At 41.9% G+C, this 18,337-nt stretch overlaps 1 protein-coding gene across 7 annotated transcripts in view; it reads right to left on the bottom strand.

Moving 5' to 3' along the window:
* Positions 1-18,337, bottom strand: part of Nrf1 (nuclear respiratory factor 1) — a 101,949-nt gene that overhangs the window by 49,145 nt on the left and 34,467 nt on the right. For 3 of the 7 annotated variants that reach the window (XM_041675514.1, XM_041675511.1, XM_041675516.1), the window contains exons 2-5: positions 12,089-12,245; positions 9,432-9,663; positions 9,287-9,322; positions 1,728-1,842 (exon numbers count right to left, since the gene is read on the bottom strand). In XM_041675514.1, coding sequence (XP_041531448.1) covers positions 1,728-1,842; positions 9,287-9,322; positions 9,432-9,654 — 374 coding nt within the window. In that variant the 5' untranslated portion in view covers positions 9,655-9,663; positions 12,089-12,245. Of the gene's footprint in view, positions 1-1,727; positions 1,843-9,286; positions 9,323-9,431; positions 9,667-12,088; positions 12,246-18,337 lie in introns of all 7 variants that reach the window. The other 4 variants (XM_041675517.1, XM_041675515.1, XM_041675513.1 and 1 more) reach the window with 2 other exon arrangements.

The following is an 18,337-nucleotide window of genomic DNA, read 5'->3' as shown; positions in this document are numbered from 1 at the left end:
ACAGACCAATGATAAAGTTTAATTTATAAGCTAAGAACAGTAAAAGATGAATAATAACTAATCATAGAAACAGCTGTAACAGAAGCTAGAGATGGCTCAGTGGTTAAGAGTACTTACTGCTTTTTCAGAGGACCTGAGTTTGAATCCTAGTACACCTGTTAGGTACCTCACAACTATGTGTAACTTCAGCTTCAGGGAACTCAATGCCTCTGGCTTCCTAAAGCACACATAAACCGATGTAGGCACACAGACCCCTCTTCTGATCCCTGTGGGCACCAGCCACTTATACTGGGCAAACATACACACAGGCAAACACTCTTACACATAAAATAATTAAACTAAAATCTTAAAAATATTCAAATTATAACAATGTTTAGTAAAATTATTTAAAACTTATTATTTATTTTAGAACCTTCCATTTAATATTTTTGGACTATAGTTGACCATCTGAGATAACTACAGTCACAGAAACAATCCCTGATACAGTGAGAATTCAGGGTAGGAGCAAAAAAATGAACAGAATACCACACTTCTCCACTATCTTACAGGGATTATCCGGTGACTCGGGATCCTACATTTCACAATACCAAACAGAAACAGAGGCATCATTTCTTAAATGAATGATTGATAGTCACTGCCTCCAGTTCTTTCTCTACTTTCTCTTGAGGTAAGAACTTGGAGTGTAGCCCAGGCTAGCTCAAAGATCATGACCTGCCTACCTCAGTCTCTTGAGTGCAAGGATTATAGGTGTGTGCTAACCATGCCTTGAATCTGTGGCAATCCTCCAATCTCAGCCCTCGGACCTGTAAGCATGAACAGCCACAGAGGCTGGCCAACCTCTTGATGGGCTGGACTTTCCTTTATTCTTCTAATCACTCCTCCCATACTTTCCCTGGCAGCTTTTAAAAAATAACTGCCTTGACAGGGTGTGGTAGTGCAGGGATTTAATACACGAAGGCAGAGGCAGGTGGATCTCTGAGTTCAAGGACAGCCTTGGTCTACAGAGTGAGTTTCAGGATAGCCAGAGCTACTTAGTTGAGACCCTGTCTCCAAAAACAAACAATAAAATAACTACATCGGCTCTTAATACTCCCTCTGCCTGCAATGCTCTTCCTAGGACTTAAACATAGTCACTCTGTTAGTTCCTCCCAGCTCTGTGCAAAGGTTGTCTCATCCAAAGGATTTCCCAGAGCATTCTCAGAATAGAGAAACAACTATGTTCTTTGACTTCCTGATACACTTGCTCTTTTCTCTCCACAGCACTCTCTCTGATTTAATACAGTGTATGTTTGTTTTCTTTCTCCCTCATATAAATTCTTTAACGGGCTTTGTTGCTCAGTGTTACTCTCTACCTGGCACGCAGCAGACACACAAACTTCCTCTGGATGGATTAATGTGACATTAGACATCTTCTTTCCTTCCTTATTTTGAGACAGGTCTCACTATGTAGCTCTGCCTGACCTGAAACTTACTATGTAGGCCAGGCTGGCCTCGAACTCACAGAAATCCAACTGCCTCTATCTCCCAAACGCTGGGATTAAAGGCATGCGCCACCATAGCTAGCCAATGTTATACATCCATTACGTCATATTTTCTAGATTTTCATCCATTTAATTTAATGGGAATGATTCTAAGTCTAACGAGGAAGCTAGTAAAAAATGTTCTTGTCCTGCCATCCACACAGGAAGACTGTGAGGAACAGCAAGATGAGGTAGCACAACCCTCACCGAAGCAAACGTGTCTGCTGTCTCTTCCGGATAGACGGATTAGACTCAAACACGTGAGGACGTTTCCGTTTCTTCCCGGTTGCCACAGCAGCAGCAGCAGCCATTCCCACAGGACCTGAAATAATAAGTATGTGCTGAGATTAGACAGCAGCCTGCAAGGGCACAAGACAGAAAACAACACACTCGGTGAAAACACAATGTTTCTGTATTATCAATGTTCTTCAATATATTGTCTCATGAACCATTTAAATTTACAATAAGTCTTTTAAGAAGCAAAATGGTTTATACCTTCCTGCCACACACCATCTTGAATTTTATACAATGCTGTTGCTTTATTTTGCCAGCATGCCCACACTATTAGGACAGTGTTCTCAAAGGCACCAGGAAATACTGCAGCATTGAGAGAAAGGCCTGTCTACACTGAAACTGCATCTCTAGCTCCCTCCGACTGCTCCAAGACTCTGCCAAGTTATGGAACTGGGAGAACTGCGAGTGAACAGGCACACTCCCACCTATACAGGCCATCTGAAAGAATACTAACTAAGCTGGAAAATGGGCCAGGGAATGAAGACAGCAGCCATAAGGTCCAGATGATCAAAGAATCCTGGCCAAGGAGACAACACTTCTTTACTCCAACAAGAGAATGTTAATAAAGGCTGGGCTAGCTGCTCTGCACCTGCTGCACAAAGGCCTTGGGGTGAGGGTGAGGGTGCAGGATAAACCAAGGGCAATTCTAAGGAACCACTATTGCAGTCTAGACACCTAGGAGTTTCAACATATCAAAGACAAAATTTCACCTTTATCCTTTCTTGTCCGCCCTATAAAAGATGAAAATTCAACTGCTAACAATTAAATTTGCATGTGTATTCTAAATGGGCGAACTGCAGTAAGCCTTTCTGTAAATCTAGACAGGCTTCTGTCTGCAGGCTACTCAGTACTAGCATAGTCTTGATGAAATGGCACTCTCTAAACAACCCCAGAGCAAGCAAAAGCCAGATGACCGCTCGCTTTATTATAAACCTATGGTAGGGAATTTTCTTTCTTTTTCCGGGTCTTACTATGTAACCCAGACTAGTCTGGAACCCCAAGTGACCCTCCTACCTCAGCTCCCTAAGTGCTGGAATTGCAGGCATTCCATTACCACTGTACCCAGCTAACTGTAAGGGGGAAATTGTGCCCACCCCCCATTTTATTGTAAAACCGTGGCAATATTTTAATAGAAGATCTGTCATTGAATAAAACTGTGTGCAAAACAGTATTATTAACTACACTCACAATGTATAGATTTCTAGAGTTTATCATCTTACATACTGAAATCATCCCTCCCTCTCTCCTTTCAGATTTTAGAGACAATTTCCTGCAGGACAGGTGACCTTAGAGTCCTTGCAGACTGAGGATGACCTTGAATTCCTGCTCAAGCCTGGTCCCCGCTCTCTTCGCTCCTAGTCTGCCTTCAGGCCCGCCTTCTCTCCCTCCTTCCGCATTCCGTTCCCCTGACTCCTGCTCTGGTGCAGGCTAGTCAAGCGTTCTGGCTCTACTACTTGTGGCTTTAACACTGAGCTCCATCTCCAGCCCAGAAATATCTCCAGAAGAGCAACTTCTCACATCTCCTTTCTCTCAGCCCTGGCAACCATTCTATTGTATTGTTTCTATGAATTTGCCTATTTCAATCCCTCACATGAGTGGAATTATACAATTCTGTTCTTCTGTTAGCTAGTACTTCTTTAAGGTTGACCCATGTTGTCACGTCCGGCGAGATTTCCCATTGTGAAGGCTGAGGGTATGACTAGATGTGTTTATCTCCTCGGGCCTTTCATCCACAGAGAGACATCTGGGTCGTCTTCCCATACTGGCCACTGTGTAGAGCGATCAATATCTCTTTGGGATCCAGTTCATTTGCTTACTTACAACTGCCACATGAGCCAGAGGCCTACTTCTTCTATCTTTTAACTTCTTGGAGGAAACTCCAAATTTCTTCTATAGTGGCTTTATTTTATATTACCATGTAAATCCATGTTTTTTTGCATTTCAAAGTAAATTGCAAATGTCAATATTAATACCCTTAAAGTCAGGCAGTGGTGACACATATCTTTAATCCCAGCATTTAGGAGGCAGAGGTAGGCAGATCCTTGTGAGTTCCAGGACAGCCAGGGCTACACAGAGAACCCCTATCTCAAAAAAAACGAAATTACATCAAGCTAAACCAAATAAACAACAAGCAAAATTATACACACACACACACACACCATAAATACTTCAGCAGGTTTGTCATTAGCTAGATTCACCAACATCTGTTTGGAACTCTTTTTTTTAATTAATTAATTATTGTTTGTTTGTTTGTTTTGAAAAAGGGTTTCTCTGTGTAGCCCTGCAGTCCCGGAACTAGCTCTGTTGACCAGGCTGGCCTTGAATTCAGAGATCCGGCTGCCTCTGCTTCCTGAGTGCTGGAATTAAAGATGTGTGCCCCCATGGTCTGCTCTTATTCTGAGGTGTGCGAGAACGAGCAGTGTGGGTGTGCACTCCACCTTTCTGGACAGCACCTCTCACTGAACTTGAATCCTCAGTCAGCAAGCCTGAGGGGCTTTGATTTGGTCCATTACAAATGCAAATATAAATTCCTGAGAGTGTTTTTAGAAGTTGATAAACTAATTCACTTATTTAAATGTAAATACAAGGGCTAAGAGTAGGCAAAACAATTTAGAAGATACTAAACAGGTACTGATTCTATCACATATTACTATAAAGCTTGAGTTATTAAAGTGAGGGACAACTCCTGGATAGACAAGCGCACATAACTGATACATTATCAATATAACCAAATCTCATAAAAATACTAAATGTCATTATGAAACTCATCAATTTGTACAATGGATATATATGTTAATAATTAAAAAAAGAAAAAGCCCAGCGGGCAGTAGTAGTGCAGATCTTTAATCCCAGCATTTGGGAGGCAGAAACAGGCAGGTCGAGGCCAGTCTGGTCTAAGACAGCCAGAAGGCTCAGTGGGTAGGGTGGATAGAGGTGCTCATCTCTGGAGCCCATGTAAAGGTAGAAGGAAAGCACCAGTTCAGTTCCGGTTTGTTCTCTGAACTCTGTGTATGTCATGGCAGTCACGTTTTCACCAACTCCTGTGCCTCTGGCCTACACACACATACACAGTATCTCTCTTAAAAGGAGTGCTAGGGATTTGGCTCAGCAAGTGAAGTCACGTGCCCTACAAGCATGACTTAGGTTTGGCTCCCTGGAGCCCATGTAGAAGCCACTACACATATGCAACAATGAACTTTTTGTGTGTTTATACAGTTTTGAGAAAGGATCTCATCATGTAGTCCTGGATGGCTTGGAACTCACTATGAAGATCAGGCTGACCTGGAACTCAGAGATCTGCCTGCCTCTGCCTTTCACCATTCCTAGCTTTAAAAAGTTTTTAAAAAAATTTTATAGAAAATTAATGTTAAACATAAAATGCTAAACAGAAACAAAAGTTCAAAGTAGTATCATGAATATAAAATTTATTTTATTTTTTTATGAATATAAAATTTAAAGCAGGCAAAACAATGCCAACTATTATTTAATGATACATGCACATATAGCAAAAGTGTAAAGTCAAGAGAATAAAGATGACATGCAGAATAGTTGTGACCTTGGCAGAAGGAAGGAGAACAAGGTTAAGAGGAGGTACACTAGCAGGACATGATTCTGCACACCTCTAACCCCAGTATTTAGAAGCTGAGGCAAGGGGACCATCCCGGGTTAGACGGCAAAACACTGTCTCAAACAAATGGGTTGGGAGGGCGCCAGAAGTTTCAACTGCATCCATAATGCTTACTCCTAAATAAGCCATCCGGGCATGGTGGCACACGCCTTTAATCCTAGTATCTGGGGGAAACAGAGAGGCAGCTCTCTGAATTCCAGGACACCAGGACTACAAAGAAACTTTGTCTGGAAAAAACAAAACCAAACAACATCAACAACAAAACAAAACAAAAAACCAATCTGAGGACCCAGTAAGAGGGCTGAGTGGGTAAAGATGATTACTGCCAAGTTCAACAAACAGAATTCCATCTCTAGGACCCAAATGGTAGAAGGAGATTTGATTCCAACAGTTCTCTACACATGCACTGTGGCATGCATAACACACACCGACATAGTCTTTTAAAAGCCAGAAGTGAGCTGGGTGGTGGTGGTGCATGCCTTTAATCCCAGCACTTGGAAGGCAGAGATGGGCAGATCTCTGTGTGTTTGAGGCCAGCCTGGTCTACAGAGAGGACAGCTAGGACTGTCACACAGAGAAACCCTATCTCAAAAAGCCAAAAAGCCCGAAGTGAACACGTTAAAACTGTAGCAATGCCTGACAAAGGTGGGCAACAGCATGTTTGCTTTTACCATGATTCTTTCCTATATTCCAGTGTTGGGTTATTGTCCAAGATTTGAGATTTTATATTCTACAGACAATTCATCAAACTCTATTCTTAAGGTAGCAATTATATCTACAGATCATGTGACTCTTTCTGCTTCTATCCATACCAACTGCCTTAGAGAAAACAATTCAATTTTTTTTGTTTTGTTTTGTTTTTTCGAGACAGGGTTTCTCTGTGGTTTTGGAGCCTGTCCTGGAACTAGCTCTTGTAGACCAGGCTGGTCTCGAATTCACAGAGATCCGCCTGCCTCTGCCTCCCGAATGCTGGGCCACCACTGCCCGGCAATAATTCAATTTTGATTAAAATGAAGTTCCCTGGGGGTGGGTGAGAGATGGCTCAGCAATTAAGAGCACTTATTACTCTTCCAGAGGGTCTACCATTGTCTCCAGTACCCCATGGCGGCTCACAACCATCTCTAACCCTAGGTCCAGGGGCTCCAACAGCATCTTCTAACTTTTGTAGGCTCCAGGCACATATGGTACACATACATACATGCAGCAAAACATGCATAAATCTAAAAAAACAGAATATGAAGTCCTCTGAAACTGATACTGGAAACTGTGCATGTATATGTCCGATCACAGTGTACACATGTGTGTTCCTCATATGTGGAAGAGTAGCAACTGGACTAGGCTACCTGGCCAGCAGGCCCCAGGGGCCTTTCTGTACTGGGATTATAAATGCAGGCCACCACACCAGCTTCTTAACTGGGTCCTGGAGGTCAAACTCAGCTTCTCATGCTTGCATGGCAAGCACTTTGCTGACGGAGCCATCTCCCTAGGCCCTTCTTAACTTTTTTTTCATTTCCTGAAAAGCAACATGATCAAGAGCTCTTGTTCTGGGTTGAAGAGAATCAGAAACAGTTTCTGACAGGCAACATGACACAAATGGCCATTTGACTTTTCTGAGTTGCCTTTTAGATATGATGACGCTACAGTCCAGCCCTCAGAAAGAATTCTCTAGTGTGCGACAAGTTAGGATCGATCATAAACCTGGGCAGTTAATAAGGCACTCTGTCACCTCTGCAAATTCTCCTTTGCTTACTGTGATTACAGGTGTGTGTGCCTCTACACCCCGCTGCTTGTGCAAACTCCACACTGCAGAAGCCCCGCATGGTTTGACTCATGCCAGCCCTCTTGATTAGTTTCTCTTCCTGCCCACAAAGAGTAGCCACAATGGCCTCCTTCCCATTTTTCATCTGAAAGTCCCTGCCTTTGAAACTTCCTCAGTCTGAAGTACCCTCTTCTTGGCACTTCCCTACACCAATAACCTGCCACTAGTGGTCTGACAGTATCTTCAGAAGTAAGGTCTTAGTCAAAGAATCTATACCTTGTAGTCTATATAATCACAATTCCTTAGTAGCTACTCATTAGAAATTTGAAGGGCCTCTGTTTACACACTAGACAGATGAAAAACTTTAGTCCTTTCCTGTTCTTTTGTTTTGTGTGTTGTTTGTTTTTAAAACAAGGTCTCATTGTGATTATCTAGGTTGGTCTTGAGCACCTGAGCTCAAGTGTTCCTCCTGCCTCAACCTCCTGAGTAGTAAGGACTCCAGACACAGGCAATTATACCTAGTCACTTCTAATCTTTTCTTTAGTCATGCTGGAAGCTGAACGCAGGGTGTCACACACGCTAGGCGACTGCTCAAGCCCTGAACCACTCTCTGCCACCCTCGCATCATTCCCACACTATGACAGTGCAGGATGGCACAGCAAGGCCTTTTCTCAAAAGCATCTGCCCTCACAGGAACCAAGTTGGGCTTGGTTCATTGTATTAGGATGCCCTCTTCTGGGAAGTCTAAACATTTCACAAAATATATGTTATAAACACTTAAACCCAGTGCCTTGCACATGCTAGCTAGGCAAGTGCTCTACCACTGAGCTGTACCCTAGCCCCTTTTTAAGGTCACCTTTTGCTGGGTGGGGATGGCACATACCTTTAATCCCAGCACTCAGGAGGCAAAGGCAGGTGGATCTCTGTGTGAGACCAGCCTGGTCTACAGGACAGGTTCTAAAGCTACAGAGAAGCCCCGCCTCAGGGGAAAAAAATTCACCTTTCCAGAAATAACACAGTGCATAATAAATTATAGTATGAGATTATTATACTTTTCTTCCTCACTTTAAATACAGCTATATTGGCCATTCCTGATAATTGGTTCCCTGTCCTGCTTTTCCTAAATAAAACCCACGTATGATTGATATGAGTGTCCTCACCATAATACACACACTGTACACAGAACTATACAAGACACAGCTAGTTTTAAATCACTTGGTATTCTGGAAAACTTCAATCCACAAGCTGGACTGTGACAAGGTCACTAGTGGTCTTGGTCCTATCTAGCAGAATCAAACAGAAACCATGTCCAGCACAGTATTTTAGACCCCAAATTATTTTTTAAAATGATTTCAAAATGTCGCGTGGTGGAGGCATACACCTTTAATCCCAGCTATCGGGAGACAGAGGCAGGCGAATCCCTGTGAGTTCAAGGCCAGCATAGTCTACAGTGAGAGTTCCAGAACAGGTGCCATAGCTACAGAGAAATCCTGTCTCAAAGACCCCCCCCCCATTTCAAAACACATCACATAACATTCATTCACATATAAGTAGCATATGAAGCAAGGAGCCAGCATAAATAAGACCTATCACTAAGAACAGCCAGCAACAGATCCCTTAGAAAGAATTCCCACATGATCTGTAAAATCAGATTATTGTGGAAACCTAAACACAATAGTAATAAATTTTCACACAAACTGGAAACTCAAGTACATGTCTGAGTTTCATTAGAAAGTCTAGGACTGAGATACACTGCTCAAGATAGGACTTTTGTCTAGTATGCAAAAGCTTGGGGTTTATCCCCAGCATAAAGGGACAATACTAGAAAGACAATACTAGAAAATTTTTTTCTTAACCTTAAGAATATTAAAATCTAAATATGCCAGTCCTTGTATTTAATGTGAATAAATACTTCAGCTAAAACCCAGAAGACTGTCAGAAGGATGAGAAAAGACAGCCAACGCTACCACACTAGCAAGAAGTGACCCCAGAACTCAACTCTCCCGGAACAGGCTAAAGTTGGAGATGCAGGTTTAAAATGTATGGTGAAGGGCTTGGGATGTAGCTCAGTGGTAGAGTACTTGCCTAGTATATGCGAGGCCCTGGGTTTGATCCCCAGCACTGAAAAAAAAAAAATGATGAAAAGAAATGTGAGCGTGCTTGAATCCCAGGCCCTTCAGACAGGCGTGGCCACAAGTCGGGAAAGAGGAGCTTCCAGGGCAAACATTACCTGCGGCGGCCAGGTGTGCAGTTACCTCATCCGCTGCCGTGGAGTTGAGGATATCCGAATCATCATAAGAAGTGTCCTCAGGGGAGGACGGAGAGTCTTCATCAGCACTGAGCATGCTGTGCTCGGTGTATGTGGCTACATGGACCTGCTGGACTTGCTGAGCCACTGCATGGGCTTCTATGGTAGCCATGTGTTCAGTTTGGGTCACTCCGTGGTCCTCCATGAAGATCTACTGCTAGAAAAGAAGAGGAGGAGGAGGAGGAGGAGGAGGAGGAGGAGGAGGAGGAGGAGGAGGAAGAAGAAGAGGAGGCGATTCAGTGTACAATGTAACAGAATGCTTAAACTAAGTCTTTTTAGGAGCAGAAACTCTTTACAAACCTTTAATTTTATTCCTTCCTTGACCACAGCAAGGTGTGGGAAATTCAAATGGCATAAAATAGCAGAATATTATTGCTGTGGGACAATGCTCTAGACCCTGTGAAGATTTGTCACTCATAGTGGTTTAATAAAATGCTGAATGGCCAATAGCCAGATAGGAAGTATAGGTAGAGCGACCAGACTAAGAGAATTCTGGGAAGAGGAAAGGCTCAGTCTGCAGTCTCCAGCCAGACACTGAGGAAGCAAGATGAGAATGTCTCAGTGAATAAGGACAGAAACTTCCGTCTACAAATGGCACCCAAACATTTGGCAAGAATTTCCACATAAAGCCTGAGAAAGGATTTGAGACAGACAAAAGAACAAAGTCAAGCCGCTTCTCGGTAGTAGCACTGCCTCAGGTGGGCTGCTTGCTAGAGGTGAGCAGAGGCACAGTTCCTTTAAGACAGGTTTCCTGACTCAGCGTTAGCAGCAAAAACCATGTAGTTCTTTTAAGAGGCCCTGCCACCAAACACTTAAATGCCGTCCATGAGAGCTGGTGGCATGCTTCTTGGTGGTAGCATGGGCCTAGAAACTGCACAGAGCTGTGGTTTAAAAAAAATAAAAATAAAAATGGCTCCCACCAGCACCTCCGCCATGAGCTTCCCAGGAAGCCAAGGTGGGGCAGATCCAGCCCTGAAAGCAGCTTTAATCCTAGTAATGTTGCTTAGCAGACTAAAGACTCATGCGGTCAGAAAAGATGGAGATACATAGTAAAGACAGATTCAGAGGGGAAAAAAGAGAAGAAAACCTCTAAACAGTTACAGTGTGCTTAAAAAATATACGTAGGCTTGGGAGAGAAAAGAAAAGGATAAAGAACGTCCTTTTCAAAAAGGGAAGAAATATAAACCAGGTGTTTGTTTGGTGGCACACACCTTTAATCCCAGCACTGGGGGAGTCAGAGAGAGGCAGGTGGGTCTTTGTAAGTTTGAGGTCAGCCTGGTCTACAGAGTGAGTTCTAGTACTGGCTAAAAAACTACAGAGAAACCCTGTCTCAAAAAACAAAAACAAAAACAAAAATTAAAAATAAAAGAAATAGTAAAAAATATTAAAAAGCCACATAATGATGGAAAATACACACAGAGTCTGGATACTGTGTTATTATTTGTCTTAGCTGAGATGGATCCAGCCTCAAAGAATATTCCAGTCAGGATTTGACCACAATCCTAAATTTTCTTTGGTTCGCCATAAGATTATCAGCATCCCCAATCAGCAGGAAACAGTCTAGAAAACTACGTCCACATTCCCAAAAAATGGATTATGGATGTTTGTCTTAGTTTAGAGTGTTGGTTACAAGTTATTATGGATAATGGTCAGGAAAAAAGCTAAACAAAGGAGATTAGATTCAGAGTTCTTGTGAAAAGAAAAAGGGGGGGGGGGGGTACTGTGGGATAATGTCCTTATACCCTGTAAAAATTTGACACTTGTATTGGTTTAATAAAATGCTGATTGGCCAGGCAGTAAGTATAAGCAGAGTGACCAGACTCAGAGAATTCTGGGAAGAGGAAAGGCTCAGTCTGCAGTCACCAGCCAGACACAGAAGAAGCAAGATGAGAATGTCTCACTGAGTAAGGACAGAAACTACATACTATATGAAATCATTTTGACAGAAATTCGCTATTATATAGAAACATACATACATGAGTCAAGTCACAAAACATTAAAAATCTTTGATATGTGTCTAACAATAAAAACATTTAATAGCCAGTAACCAGCATTTGTTATTGTGATATAAAAATACTTAATAAGCAAAACAGAATTATCTTTGTATTTCAAAGACAAATGGGAACAGCCTCCCCCATACAATAATTCAATTTGGTTGTATAATTACAAAACTGTGTTCCTTGTAAGCCCTGAAATGGTACAGTGCCTTATGGTAAAAGCTGACTCTCCTATCAGTCTCTCTCCTCCCTTTCTCCACAAGCACATAATTCGTTCGAAAAAAATGAAGCAAACATGTACAGATTTAAAACAGGTTTACAATGACATAACGTTTTTCTCATTTTAATATGCCTAGCCATTTTGACATATTGAAACACACAAACCTACCCTGCTCGTTTAAAATAGCTACAGAATACTTATTCTATAGCTATGCTGATGGAGCAAGATTCCTTTCAGAGTTTTGCTGATATAAACGTTAGTGCAGTGAACATGCTTATATATGAAATTCTATGTACTGGTTCCTAAAATGTTTTTTAATTAGAACTATTATGTAATTGGGTAACCCAATTTCTGGTACTTACCCAGAAAAACTGAAAGCAGGGTCTCACAGAGCTATGTGCACACCCATGTTCATAGGAGCATCATTCACAACAGCCGAAAGATGGGAGCTACCCAAGTGTCCATCAGTGGGTGGATGGGAAACAAAGCGTGGTACACTCAAATCACATAGTATTCCACCTTAAAAAGGAAAAAAACTGCAAATTAGAAATAAAGGGAATTTCTGGACTTGATAAAAAACATCTATAAGAATGTCTATGCCCGGGGCTGGAGAGATGGCTCAGAGGTTAAGAGCACTGACTGTTCTTCCAGAGGTCCTGAGTTCAATTCCCAGCAACCACATGGTGGTTCATAACCATCTGTAATGATATCTGGTGCCCTCTTCTGGCCTACAGGTATATATGGAGGCCAAATGTTGTGTATATACTAAATAAATCTTTAAAAAAAAAAAAAAAAAAAAAAAAAGAATGTCTATGCCCATTATACTTAAAGAGAGGAAAAACCGGAAGCTTTCCCATAAAAATCAGAAGACAAGGATGTCTTCTCTCACTACATCTTTTCAACATTATGACAAGAAAGACAGAAAAGATAAAAGAAATAAGGAAAAAAAGAAAAGAGGGAAGGGAAGGGGAGAGAGAGGAAGGAGCAAAGAGGAAGAAAAGGCAGGACGGGATCTCTGGGAAGGAAAAACTACTATCTGCATGGCAGAACCATCCATCCACGTGAGGTCATCAACCACAGACTCCTGGACTAACAGTGAGTGGGTTCTGAGATAAGGGTGGACACAGAAACCAATGTTTTCTTACACATCGACAATGAACAAGAACTCGGAAGTACACTTAATTTCATTTCTACAAATGCCCCCTAAAAGTGAAATATCAAGGTATAAATACAACAAAATATGTATAGGAGCTACACAAAGGCAGAGGGAGGGAACTAAAAATGTTACTACTTAGTTTCAGGTTTAGCACTATCCAGTTTCAGCTGCCTGCTGGAGGTCAGGGAACATATCCCCTGCAATAAACAGGAGACATTGCAAATTCTTTTCAAATGTTTATTTTTATTTCAAATAGACATATAAAAACTGTATATATTTATCATGCACAGCATGATATTTGAAAGTACATACACATTGCAGAATGGTAAAATCTAGTCAACTAAAATATGCATTACCTCATACAGTATCATTTTGGAAATGAAAGCATTTAACTTCAGTCATAAACTATAGTCACCATGTTATACAATAAATCTCCTGAACTTACTTCCATTCTTTAAAAAATCTGTATGAGGAAAATTACCCAACTCTCGTGAAGAAACCAAAGGACTGAATACATAAAGAGCTACTGCATGCCCATTGATAGAAAGATATAATACAGCTAGGCATGGTGGTACACGCCTTTAATCCCAGTGCTTGGGAGGCAGAGGCAGGCCTCTCTCTGTGAGTTCGAGGTCAGCCTGGTCTACATAGCTATTTCTAGAACAGTAAGGACTACAGTGAGAGACTCTATCTCAAAAACAAACAAAACCAAAAAAAAAAAACAAAAAAAAAAACAAAAAAACTGGTCTCTAAATTCAACATTATTATTTTTTTTTTTTTTTTTGAGACATGGTCTCACTCTGGAGCCCTGATTTACTATGTAGACCAGGCTGGCCTCCAATTCATACTTTATCCAGATAAAAACTTTTATTCGGGGTTGAAAAAATGGCTCAGTGGTTAAGGGCACTAGAGACTCTTCCAGAGGATTCAGTTTCAGCTTCAGGTACCCACAACTAGTTACAGGCTAACTGTCTGTAGTTATAGTTACAGGGGATCTGAATCCCTCTTGTGGCCTCTGAAAATACTACACAACACACAGGCAGACAACCCCCCCCCCACACACACACACAATTAAAAAACAAATAAAACTGGGCGGTGATGGTGCACGCCTTTAATCCCAGCACTTGGAAGGCAGAGGCAGGTGGATCTCTGTGAGTTCGAGGCTAGCCTACTCTACAAGAACTAGTTCCAGGACAAGCTCCAAAAGCTTCAGAGAAACCCTGTCTTAAAAAAACAAAACAAAACAAACAAACAACAAATCTTTTGCTCTTTGAACATATTAAGTATTGAGTAGCTATTTCTTCTGGATCAAAACTTTCCCTCCTGAAGGAGCAGGGATACTCCTAGGCTAATCAAACTGCAGCAGCTTAAGTTCAGGAAACTTACAAGAGTCAAGGAGGCTCAGAAAGTTATAGGACCCACAAGCCCCCCCTGAGGTCATCTGAGTAGTCACAATTGCTGAGGAAGAGGGATTTCTTCAATGGAACCACCGCAAGGTGAGCTAGGGCTTCCAGAGGTGCAGCTTCCATGACCCATCATCCACACCGTGTGGGCTTCAGTGCTGCAGTGACCTTTTAGGTGCCTGTTGTGTGCAAATCCTCACCCAGACTCCTGCAGTGACCCCAAGAAACTCACTGGTTCACCAAGCTAGACTTGCTTGGGTAGAATCATGTCTCTGGTTTGTTGCTGTTGCCCTACCTGAAGTCAATAGACATTTGTTTACATCTCCCCACAAAAGGTCATATAATAGTAACACACTGTCAAGAAACTAAGTCCCAAACAGGGAAAAGCATTTACCAAAAGATAAAGGGTTGTTATTCAAAATTTTAAAAATAACTAAAACTCAACATTAAGAATATAACTAACTCATTTTTAAAATGGACAAAACACTGCCTCACCAGGAGGGTACGGTGAACAAGCATATATAAAAGTGTTGACTATCATGTCCCTATGGCATTGCACAATAAACCACAGTAATACACTACTATATACCTGTTGCATGGGTAAAACTCCGCAACAGCTCCCTCGTTCTCTCACTGCCAGACCTCTGCAATCATGGTTGCATGCCTGCTGCCAGGAAGAGATTGTCCCAATCGGCTCTGCCCTACAGCCTTAGCGTCCCCACCCGGCTGAAGTTGACATCTGAAGGAACAGATTTACAAACTGGCCAAGAAAGGCCTGACTTCCTCCTAAATAGGCATGATCCTGAGGGACTCACATGGAGTGGCATAGGTCCGTTTTGTGACTGATAATAAGATCTTGAGAAACTTAAAAGTCCAAAGGCCTTGCCCCTGATCTCCCTAAGGATCGCTAGCATTTGATTAAGAAAGTGGTCACTGTCTGAAAGCATCCTGAGAGGAACAGGAAGGATAAAGATGTTAAATTCAGCCAGCCTGAAATAGAGAGAAGAATTTGCTAGTTGCCTCATTACTCTAAGTCTAGGCGGGTCCTCCCACCCAATTGGAAATGAGTTGTCCACAGTCTGCTCTAGAGGCACAAATTCTCTGTGTGCACGAGCAATAAAATCACTTTTAAAAAAAGAAAAAGGAAAAAAAACCCTCCACAAAGCAACAGTGAACTGCCAATGGTTTGCTACAGGGACTCTCACTCATTGCTGGTAGGCACTTTTAAGGACAGTCTAGCAGTTTATCCCAAAACTGAGCAAACACACTCCTCCCATATGACCCCATAATTAACTCCTTGGTATTTAGTCAAAGGAGCTGACAACCTACATCTACACAGCAATTCACACACAATGTTTACCCCAGCTTTGTCTGCAGCAGCTAGAACTTGAATACCACCAGATGTCCTTCAGTAAGTGACTGGATACAAAAGTTTAGTTCATCTGGACAATGAAATATTGTTCAGCACTAGAAAGAAATAGGCCATTGAGCTAGGCATGGTGGCACATATCTATAATCTTGGCACTCAGGAGACAGAGATAGAAGTGTCACAAGACAGGCCAACCTGGTCTACATATCAAATTCCAGATGAGCCAGAGCTATACAGAAGGAACCTGTCAAGAAGCAGTGGTGGGGGTGAGTTCCCAAGACATGAAAAAAAAAAAAAAAAAACCCTTACACGGATATCACTAGGCGAAAGTCAGTCTAAAAGGTTATACACTGTATGAGTACAAACTATAGGACCTTCTAGAAAAGGCAAGATTATGTAGTCAGTAAGAGGAGTACTGGGGGTAGAGGTAGCGGCGGGGGGGATAAACAGGCAGAGCAGAGTTGATTTTCACTAAACTGATGCATGTCACTATGCATCTGTTCAAATTCATAGAACGAACCATAAGATAATATAGACTCTGGGTGATAACGACATGTCAACACATATTCATGAGTACTGCCATCCTATAGGATGCTGACAGAGGGGGTAGGCAATGTATTAAGCATAGGAGACATGTAGGAAACCTCTGTACCATCTACTGTATTTTGTTGTACTCTATTTGAAACTATATTGTTTTGGTTTATTGAAACATGAACACACACTACACTATGTGAAACATGAAGATTCTTTACTCAGTCAAACAAGCTCCCCACAAAGACAAATACTGTATGTCTCCATTGGGCTTTATTTATGCTTATATGCGCATGGTGGGGAAGGGTGATACAGCCTGCTGTAGAGGTCACGTCTGTCCTACTACCCTGAGTTCTGGAGATTTTTTTAAAAATATATATTTATTTATTTAGTATGTATACAGCTAGCCAGAAGAGGGCACCAGACCTCATTACAGAGCCACCAAGTAGTTGCTGAGAATTGAACTCAGGACCTTTGGAAGAGCAGGCAATGCTCTTAACCACTGAGCCATCTCTCCAGCCCCTGAGTTCTGGAGATTGAATTTAGATGAATTTACATGGCAAGGGCTTTCACCTGCTGAGCCCTGGCCCTCTAGTCTATCTTTGCAAAGTAATTAAAACAGTCTATAGAGAAGTGGCTGGCAGGGGCCAAGTGCAAGCAGGTAGGAGTTGTCTTAGATGCACAAACTCTGCAGACTGGATACACAATTAACAGAAACATGCTTAATGTTACTGAACTGTGTACCTAAAATTTATTGTTATATATACTTTGCCACATGTGAAAATTAAAACACAATCATCCTTCACTCATTATCCCTTAGTAGCTTCTGCATAAAGAATATATGAGCAATCTCCCAGCAAAATAAGTTCTTATCTTTATAAAAATTTGTACATTATTTGATAACTATTAAAAATAAATTCTTGGCATTTCTGGCAGCTGTGGCAGTGTAGAAGGAAGAGGGCTGGCTCTGAAGAGGGAAGGATGGTGGTGGGCATAGCGCTGGATCTACCACAAGCTGGCTCCGGAGCCTTTCAGCTGCGTGGTGGAAGCTAGGCATAAGAAGGGTGTTTCACACAAGTCTGACGCTGTGGCCATGCTCTGTGAGTCAGATGTTGTGATCCAACTGTTTATGATCTCTGTTTTGGTTTAACTCAAATTTAGTAGTTAAAGAAAAAAGGTTCTTAGCTAGGTGTGGTGGCACATGCCTTTTATCCTAGCAGAGGCAGAGGTAGGTGGGTCTCTGAGTTCAAGTTTAGCCTGGTCTACCGAGCAAGTTCCTGGACAGCCAGAGCTACATACACAGAGAACCAATCAATCAAACAAATTGAAAAACCAGACAAACAAACAAACAAACAAGAAAACCACCACAACATCAAAAAAGGATTCTTGACAGAAAAAAAGAAAACTAAAGGTGAACTTGTTGGACTGAACATATGAACATGCACAGAGATCTGACATGTATTTGAAGTTATGATCCATAGTTGAAGGGTTCGCTTGTGTGCTAACATCACCTCTCCTCATACAGACCGATGCAAGTGTACTGTCAAACGTGACTGTTAGAGTAATAATATAGCACAGCATTCTAGAACGTACCAAAAGAAATGGCAACCATATATGTGCAGAAATATGACCTTTATTGCCATATGTGGAAAGAATATGATTATTCATATATAAGTCTTCTTTTATACTGCTCTGTTGTGAGAGGTCCTTCCGCTCCTTCAGCCTATAGCCACTGAGATACCAGCCCATTGGGGCGTGGTCTCTCTCCCTTTAAAAAAGCAGCTACTTCCCTTCTCCCTCTCTTCGCTTCCTGCTCCGTTTATGGCGACTAGACTCCTTCCTGATTGCGCAGAGGGCTGTTGTCTGGGACGGTTATCTGTAAGTTTTTTCCCCTTTAAATAAATATCACCCTATTAATCATAATTCCAAACTGGTGTGGCATTGTTTGCGACTTACGCCTTCACTGCTCTACTGTACAAGTCTCTGAGAATGTCTAAAAACTTTTGTTCCTCTAATTAGCTGCTCCCCCCACCTCGTTTGTTTTCTGAAACAGGATCTTACTATGTAACCTTGGCTGGCCTAGAACTTGCTATGTGGAGTAGCCTGCCTCTGTTGAGATTAAAGGAGTGTGCCGCCGTGTGCAGGGCACCTG

This window comes from Microtus oregoni, unplaced genomic scaffold (genome assembly GCF_018167655.1).
Source record: "Microtus oregoni isolate MIOR12 unplaced genomic scaffold, Mior012 000026F_ref0000081, whole genome shotgun sequence".
Taxonomy (NCBI): Eukaryota; Metazoa; Chordata; class Mammalia; order Rodentia; family Cricetidae; genus Microtus; species Microtus oregoni.
The sequence above is the reverse complement of the archived record's forward strand: the minus strand, read 5'-3'. Positions and strand labels throughout refer to the sequence as shown.